This window comes from Oncorhynchus clarkii, chromosome 9 (assembly GCF_045791955.1).
Source record: "Oncorhynchus clarkii lewisi isolate Uvic-CL-2024 chromosome 9, UVic_Ocla_1.0, whole genome shotgun sequence".
NCBI lineage: Eukaryota > Metazoa > Chordata > Actinopteri > Salmoniformes > Salmonidae > Oncorhynchus > Oncorhynchus clarkii.
Window position 1 is genome coordinate 45,362,546 of NC_092155.1, and position 9,603 is coordinate 45,372,148.

At 40.8% G+C, this 9,603-nt stretch overlaps 1 protein-coding gene across 1 annotated transcript in view; it reads right to left on the minus strand.

Moving 5' to 3' along the window:
- LOC139416402 (espin) overlaps positions 1-8,731 on the minus strand; it is a 103,889-nt gene extending 95,158 nt beyond the window's left edge. Inside the window, exon 1 of the mRNA XM_071164985.1 lies at positions 7,816-8,731. Coding sequence (XP_071021086.1) covers positions 7,816-8,109 — 294 coding nt within the window. The 5' untranslated portion in view covers positions 8,110-8,731. The remainder of the gene's footprint in view (positions 1-7,815) is intronic.
- Positions 8,732-9,603: the final 872 nt, after the last annotated feature.

Genomic DNA, 9,603 nt, shown 5'->3' on the forward strand with positions numbered 1-9,603 from the left:
AACACTTTGTTTTTGCATTATTTAAACCAAATTGAACATGTTTCATTATTTATTTGAGGCTAAATGGATTTTTATTGATGTATTATATTAAGTTAAAATAAGTGTTCATTCAGTATTGTTGTAATTGTCATTATTACAAATAAATAAATACAAATCGGCCGATTAATCGGTATCGGCTGTTTTTGGTCCTCCAATAATCGGTATCGCCGTTGAAGAAATCATAATCGGTCGACCTCTAGTCATGAGGGTTTAGCTGAGCTTATTCAAGAGGTGATTTGCATAGCATTAGTAAGACTGATGGCATAAAGGTCATTTCAATGTTAAAGGACCCATGAGCACCAACAAGTGAAGTTTAATAGGAGCGTGTCAAATTGGGTGTCAAATGAAAGCTAAGAGTATTTAGATTTTTTATTAAGGCATATAAACATTTTTTTTTTTTTTTTTTTTACCATTTAACATCCTACAAATTAGGAATAAGCAAAGGTTTTCTGGTCAAACAGATGGAAAAGGAATCTTAGAAAATATCTACCACAAAAAGTCTTAAAGGGTATTAGAAATGCATCAAAACACAGTAATGTTGAAGTCAAGACCCCTGCCAACTAAAATCAAAACTTCTATTTAGTTTGAGAAATGTTACTGCCTTCTTTCTGTAAGTTGAAGAAACATTGCTTGTGACTTAATTCCGTTAGCAAAAACCAACATAACTTTTAAGATATTTTCACATTTCTCCCTCTCATGAGGGAGGATAATGAAAGTTCACAGAAGTAACAAGTAAAGGTAGACCAATCAACTAGTTATTAGTGTTTTTACTGATATCAATTTTGTTTATTAATGATTAAGTGATTAAAAATCGATATTCCTTTAAAATTGACATCAGTAAAAACACTAACTAATTGATTGTTACTTCTGTGAACTTTCCTTATCCTCCCTCCTTCTCAGGAGGGAGAAATGTGAAAATATCTTAAAAGTTATGTGGGTTTTTGCTAACGGAATTAAATCACAAGACAATGTTTCTTAAACTTACAGAAGGCAGTAACATTTCTCAAACTAAATAGAAGTGTTGATATTAGTTCAATCCAATTTCCAGAAAAAAATCTGTAATGGAATTTGCTACAATGGGAAATTATAGCAGTCACAAACCACAGGTGGGTTCACAAGTTTGGGCAGCACAGCACAGTAGAGTAGAGTACAGTAAAGAAAAGTACAGTACAGTACAGTACAGCAAAGGAAAGTAGAGTTCAGTATAGTACAGTACACTAATGTACTATACTAAACTCTACTCTACTGAGCTGTACTTTCATGTCCAAACTTGTGAAACATCGACATCTATGATTGGTTCAGATTTGGTCTGGTCTGGACCAACCAACTTGTTTGGAGGCAGAGCTCATTAAAATAATAGCCAGTGTGAAGAATAATACCCAAATATGCAAAGGAGGATATTGCCTATTTATACCTTTGTGTACCTATTTAGGATACATCACCATGAAGAGAATGGTATGCATAATTATGGATATGAATTTCTGTGTAGTACAGATCAGGGACGCATAATGAAATTCTGTTACTGGCTATAAATCCACTTCACTTAGTATAGTTCAATAACCAAAACAGATTTTTTCAAAGTCAATGTGTCATGTCATAGCTGACACCCCATTCTTTCTGCAGACATTATTGAATCTTAATTCGGAGCAAATGCCAGTGCCCAGTATCTGTTGTAATAAAAAGGTGTCACATGTTTTAAATCATTGAATGCCAACACCTCTCTCTCTCTCCCCCTCTCTCAGCCTCTCCCAGCCTCTGTCTTCCAGCCTCTCTCTCTTGCCTCTCTCTCCCAGCCTCTCTCTCTTTCCCTCCTTCTCCCCTACTCCCAGCCTCTCGCTCCCCCACTCCCAGCCTCTCGCGCTCTCCCAGCCTCTCGTGCTCTCCCAGCCTCTTTCTCTCGTGCTCTCTCAGCCTCTTTCTCTCGTGCTCTCTCAGCCTCTTTCTCTCGTGCTCTCCCAGCCTCTTTCTCTTGTTCTCTCTCAGCCTCTTTCTCTCGTGCTCTCCCAGCCTCTTTCTCTCGTGCACTCTCAGCCTCTTTCTCTCGTGCTCTCCCAGCCTCTTTCTCTCATGCTCTCTCAGCCTCTGTCTCTCGTGCTCTCTCAGCCTCTTTCTCTCGTGCTCTCCCAGCCTCTTTCTCACGTGCTCTCTCAGCCTCTTTCTCTCGTGCTCTCCCAGCCTCTTTCTCTCGTGCTCTCCCAGCCTCTTTCTCTCGTGCTCTCCCAGCCTCTTTCTCTCATGTCTCGTGCTCTCCCAGCCTCTTTCTCTCGTGCTCTCCCAGCCTCTTTCTCTCGTGTCTCGTGCTCTCCCAGCTTCTTTCTCTCGTGCTCTCCCAGCCTCTTTCTCTTGTGCTCTACCAGCCACCCTCGCTTTCCCTCTCACTCTCTCCCAGCCTCTTTCTCTCGTGCTCCCAGTCTCTCTCTTTCCCTCTCTTTTCTCTCCCAGCCTCTCTCATCCCCTCTCTCTCCCTCTCTCTCAGCCCCTGTCTCTCTCAGCCCCTGTCTCTTCCAACTCCTGACTCTCACTCCATTCCCCCAAGGGTGTTTTGCATCTGCACAGTTCTTCCAGTGAGTGTTTCTGTAAAATGTTCAGTGAAAATTGTTAAAAGTAGTATTTGTGCATTGAGTTGAGTGGTGTGTTAAACTTTGAAATCAATGGTTTTTGTTTGGCATACATGTAAAGTGAAAAATTGGCATCTCCGCATTACCATGGAATTGCTCTATAACAAGTCTGTTATCCCTCCTTTCCATGTACCTTCTCTCTAAAGCCTGGGACATGTATGGGTAACAGCCAGAGGAAAGAGGGATATACATTCACTACTGGGTAAATCCATTTGAATTCAATCACTTTTTGACAGGACTCCTTTTGATTTGAGCGAAACCTTCCATACATATCTGCCCATTTCAGAAGTACTTAGAAAGTGACTTTCAGCTCTTGAATAAAAGGTGGGTGTCACGGTTTGGCTGATAAATGTACTAAAATGGGAATACAATTGAAATGGTTGGAGGTCCACACATTAGAGAATGTTGACCAGAATGGGGATATCCATTGTTTTAAAGTATACTGTCAATCCTCCATAGGAAACCTATTGAAATCATAGAAAGATAGATCAACTCAGCAAAAAAAGAAACGTCCTTTCACTGTCAACTGTGTTGATTTTCAGCAAACTTAACATGTGTAAATATTTGTATGAACATAAGATTCCACAACTGAAACATAAACTGCACAAGTTCCACAGACATGTGACTAACAGAAATTGAATAATGTGTCCCTGAACGAAGGGCGGGGGGTCAAAATCAAAAGTAACAATCAATATCTGGTGTGGCCACCAGCTGCATTAAGTACTGCAGTGCATCTCCTCCTCATGGACTGCACCAGATTTGCCAGTTCTTGCTGTGAGATGTTACCCCACTCTTCCACCAAGGCACCTGCAAGTTCCCGGACATTTCTGGGGGGAATGGCCCTAACCCTCACCCTCCGATCCAACAGGTCCCAGATGTGCTCAATGGGATTGAGATCCGGGCTCTGCGCTGGCCATGGCAGAACACTGACATTCTTGTCTTGCAGGAAATCACACACAGAACGAGCAGTATGGCTGGTGGCATTGTCATGCTGGAGGGTCATGTCAGGATGAGCCTGCAGGAAGGGTACCACATGAGGGAGGAGGATGTCTTCCCTGTAACACAAAGCATTGAGATTGCCTGCAATGACAACAAGCTCAGTACGATGATGCTGTCAAACACCGCTCCAGAGTACAGGCCTCAGTGTAACGCTCATTCCTTCGACGATAAACGCGAATCCAACCATCACCCCTGGTGAGACAACACCACGACTCATCAGTGAAGAGCACTTTTGCCAGTCCTGTCTGGTCCAGCGACGGTGGGTTTGTGCCCATAGGTGACTTTGTTATCGGTGATGTCTGGTGAGGACCTGCCTTACAACAGTCTACAAGCCCTCAGTCCAGCCTCTCTCAGCCTATTGCAGACAGTCTGAGCACTGATGGAGGGATTGTGCGTTGCTGATGTACCTCGGGCAGTTGTTGTTGCCATACTGTACCTGTCCCGCAGGTGTGCTGTTCAGATGTACCGATCCTGTGCTGGTGTTGTTACACATGGTCTGCCACTGCGAGGACGATCAGCTGTCCATTCTGTCTCCCTGTAGTGCTGTCTTAGGCGTCTCACAGTACGGACATTGCAATTTATTGCCCTGGCCACATCTGCAGTCCTGATGCCTCCTTGCAGCATGCCTAAGACACATTCAAGCAGATGAGCAGGGACCCTGGGCATCTTTCTTTTGGTGTTTTTCAGTCAGTAGAAAGGCCTCTTTAGTGTCCTAAGTTTTTATAACTGTGACCTTAATTGCCTACCGTCTGTAAGCTGTTAGTGTCTTAACGACCGTTTCATAGGTGCATGTTCATGAATTGTTTATGGTTCATTTAACAAGCATGGGAAACAGTGTTTAAACCCTTTACAATGAAGATCTGTGAAGTTATTTGGATTTTTACGAATTATCTTTGAAAGACAGGGTCCTGAAAAAGGTACGTTTCTTTTTTTTGCTGTGTTTATTAGAATAGACATGATGATTTAAGTTGACATTCGACGTGAGTGTATCAGCGGTCATTTTTGTGGTAGTATTTAGAAGTTTCAATTTCTATTTAATTTACATTTCAATCATGTACCAACACATTGCAGGGTTCTGAAGGGATAGGTCCATTCTATGAATTCGATTTCTATGATTGAAATGACACCCACCCTATAGTCAAGAGAATGTGGTGTCTCAAGCCATGGAATGCACAACACAAAAACCTCAGATTATGTTTAATAGAGTCTAAGCTACAACATATGCTTATGAATAAACAATTTAGTTTGCACGTTAAAGGTTTCAAAGGGACAATTTTTATTTAAAAAAAAAAATTAGTTTGACAACACTGTTTGTAAGCTTTTAAATTATATCAAACTCAACCATTTATCTTTTCCAGTGATGAAGAAATGGATGTCTCCTGGTATGGTGGGGTATGCAAAACGGGTCAATTTAGAGCACTTTTATCTACCGATCGATTCCCCATTGTTACGACCTCATTCTTGCTGAATTGGTCAGTGAACAAAGCAGTGTGAATGCCAGTGTCTTTCAGTCCTAGCCCAGACTAAGTGATTGGCACATGGCGAATAGAGTTATCGAAAGATAAGTCATTAACCTAATTAATTGCGCGGACAATGTCATCAGGGCATACCGCTTTCCAAACTTCTAATCCCATTTGAATGTGCTCTATATAGGGTTTCATCCCTTGTACAGATTTAACACTCTTCAAGTACCCAAATGAAATAACACAGCTACCAGATGCTTCTAGACAGAGCCAAAACAAACTATTACTTGAGTTTCAAAACAAGAAGCAGTGGAGGCTGCTTACGGGAGGACGGCTCATAATAATAGCTGGAACGGAGCAGATGGAATGGCATCAAATAAATGGAAACCACGTGTTTGATGTATTTGATACCATTCAACTATTTAACGATCCAGCAATTACCACGAGCCCATCCTCCCCAATTATGGTGCCACCAACCTCCTCTGATTAGGTACATTATATAGTTTACTTTCAGACATGTGTTTAGGTGACATTGGACTAATGGTGTACTCAATACCATTCAGTAATTCATAAGTCAAATGTCATGTCCTCAAATATTTCAATGAATCCTGAAGTTTGATCCATAGTGTGGGTGTGTGACAATTAATATTCAGGGAAAGTGAGGTATGATTAGTATCGAATTATCGATATTGGTGCGCAGCACTACTCTATGGCTAATAGATATGAAGATTACAGCTGATTACAGCTTGTAACCAACGTCTCTACTGACTCAAGTGTGAAATGACGAATATGTATCATTGGGCTCAAATGCTGCTTTATGTGGACAAGTCAGACTTATTTTTATTAACATAGAGGGTGGAAACGCTGTTTTATGTGGACAAGTCAGACTTCTTGTTATTAACATAGAGGGTGGAAACGCTGTTTTATGTGGACAAGTCAGACTTCTTATTACTAATATAGAGGGTGGAAAGTGAATGTCTTTTTCACCCTATAACAATCAGTTTTACACAATGATATTACAGTCATATTTCCCAGGATGCTGAAAGTGAGGCCAAACATTTATGTAACCTGTGCCATTAGGTAGACAGAGTTAAGTTTGTGTATGGAAATCAAATCAAATCAAATCAAATGTATTTATATAGCCCTTCGTACATCAGCTGATATCTCAAAGTGCTGTACAGAAACCCAGCCTAAAACCCCAAACAGCAAGCAATGCAGGTGTAAAAGCACAAATCAATGCACTTTTACCAAAATGACTTTTCCCCCACATTTTGTCAAATGGTCCAGTCGCTACACATTCAGCATGAGGACCTGTGATCTAGGTGAATGCTTTTCTCAAGCTGTTGTAAAAATCATATCAAATTAGCCCAGCATAGGTGACATTGTTGTATAGACCTTAGTACACTGGACGGACTGCCTGCTGTGGTGACACAATGGTTATTGATGATAATTACAGAGTAATAACTAATACAAGTCTCAGGTATTCTCAATGGCAACAGGTTATATACAGTAGCACAATTATCCTGACCATGTGTTGTTCATTGAGACAAAAGCCTGCACAAGCCTAAAGAAAAGTGGGTGGTGCAGTCACTGATGCACAGTATTTAAACCCATGTATTGACCATTGAGAGGCTTCGAAGCCACTTGTTGGTCATATTGGCACTCCCCAGTAGAAGCATTCCTCCAATGGAATGAATGGAATTCTACAGTATTTCAATTAAATGATTCAAGGACAAAATTGCATGTAATATAATTATTTTATTAGTAATCTCTAAAAAAATATATACTTTAATGAAAATGTTTTATATTTTTGGTATGTTTTATTTGTATGTTTAGCTTGCATAATATAATGTAAAAATATGCATTAAGTTGTCTGTAATAGAATACATGTGGCAAAAACCTAATGTAGATATGAATAAAATGCTAAATATGTTTTACAATGGTGGGGGAGTGCCAAGATGATGCACGATGGCTTCAACACAGCGCCCCCTATCAGTCATCTAGTGTAGGCCTATACATAAATCATTGGGGGGTACTAGAGAGGAGGGTTATCCTCTTAGGCAGATGGCTTCAACACAGCGCCCCCTATCAGTCATCTAGTGTAGGCCTATACATAAATCATTGGGGGGTACTAGAGAGGAGGGTTATCCTCTTAGGCAGATGGCTTCAACACAGCGCTCCCTATCAGTCATCTAGTGTAGGCCTATACATAAATCATTGGGGGTACTAGGGACAAGGGTTATCCTCTTAGGCCTTACAATAGAGGTCAAAGAACTGTCTGAGTGACTAATTGTGTTATGCTGAAGTGGTGTGAAGAAGTGATGAATGTAATTTCCAGGCTGGAAATGAGGCAAAATGCTCAATTTGACAGTCAAGCAAATACTGACCTAAGAGAGATGGGTAGGCTCGGGCCTAGTCCAAGATGACTAATCTTGGGAAACAATATAACTAATTTGTGTTTTTCAGGTCTACGCTACAGGATTGATAGATTGGAAATTCAAGTAACTGCAGGCCTCGACCTTGCTGCTCTAGAAATTGTCATATAGACCTCTGAGGTCTGACTGGTCTTAAAATGATAACAAGAGGACTGTGATGAATGATGTTGGCTGTATTATGGAACTATTAGCCTTTTTAAAAAGCAATGTAGGCCTACTGTAGGCTATGTAGCTATGTAGCAAGAAAATAACGCCACTCACCACCGTACGACATCCACCTTGAGTTAATAGCCACTGTAAGCAGGCCAGGTTACCAGTGGCAGCAGCGTCGTGTGCGGGGCTGGCGCCATTATTCGCCAAACTGTTGCCCGGTAAACCCGCTTCTTCCACGAGGAAACGTAGGCAAGTCAGTTTTCCAGCACGGGCGGCATGGTGGACAGGTGAGGCTCCGAGAAGGTCCTTTACGTCGCTGTTCAGTACTTTCTCCGCTAATTGCACTTTCAGAGTTTGTACATCCCCCTGCCTTGCGGCAAGCAGTGTCCTCTCCACCACCATAACTGCTGCTAGACAACTCCTCCGTATTTATAAACGCAGCATCTAGATGAGGTTTAACCTCTATTTAACTCCTGAACAATTTTCTTCGTAGATGACAATATAATTCCAGTCCTGTGATCATTACAGTAAGATAACAAATGTACGTCCACTATTTAGAAGCATATCTCGTTGAATTGACAGAGATCTGCATACATCATCTAAGTGAGAAAAAAAAGCCTATTTCTTTGGACAGGTAGGCGATGTCTTTCAATGAGCATGTATTTGGTCATTTTACTTATTAAAAACAAATGTTATTTTACATAATATCAACAGAATTATCAAATTACCAGTCATTTTAGTAATTGAGTTAATAAAGTAAACATAAACATAATTCATGCATACTGGTAACCTATAATTGCGCACGACGATAAAGTTCACCTGATGGCTTGTTCTCCTCTGCCTCAACACGCATAGCTCAAACACCTGTTACTGAGATATTCTTTGATCTTCATATTGACTTCTTTCTTCATAATTTCTCTGTTATGATAACGTTATCGGAGTTGTAGGACATTAAGAATATAATTCCGGCGGCTGTCTTGGATCCCGTATCCACAATTGCCGCAAATCGCGACATGGGACTCACCACTTGATAAATAATCCATCGGGGGGAGGATCACTCCAGTAGTATGTTGGTCGCTTGAAATCGTCTCAGTAGTTAAAGGGACAGTAGCCTACGTCAGTGGTGGCCAACCCTCCCCAACCCTACTGATGGTGGTGCAGGCTTTTGCTACTAATGAGATCAGCACCTTGATGAGCAGAGTCAGGTGTGTTAGAGAAGGTTTGGAGCAAAAACTTGCAGCTGCTCTCCAGGAGGAGAGCTGACCATACCAACATTTCAAATACTCGAGGTAGCCGAATATAGTTTATATAGAGTTTCAACTAAAATGCAAATATTTTCTTTGATATTCAAATTCAGATCTCAGAAAACATAAATCTTAATATGTCCTATAGCCTAATTAAATACACGAGGGAAATGGAATCATTTCAACATTAGAGTAAAACACTTTTACAGCTTCAGCATGACAAAAAAACATATATTCATGAGTGAGACATAAGGTAATATAGGAGCACTTGACATGAAGTTCTTATATATGTGTAGTAACTTTGCAATTATTACAATAACAACATTGTTGTTAGATAGTACTTTGGAAATTGCTTTAGAATTGCATAATGATGTAGTTATTACGCGTGCGTCTGTAAATTCCCTCTGGATATCTACTCCATTTTCAGAGCACTCGTCTGAGTGTGCCAGAGCGCAGAATAACTGAGGAATTTACGAACGCTCAACACCCGTTGAATATGGCCGGTGTCAGTAAACGTTGGCAAAACAGCGTAATTAAATTATTGCCAGCTGCAGTTACAGTCACCGACGCTCTAGATAACATAAAAACAGCCTATCAGCTCTGCTAGGGCGAATAAAATGGTCAGAGTGAGGTGTTCTCTCATTTGTGTCTG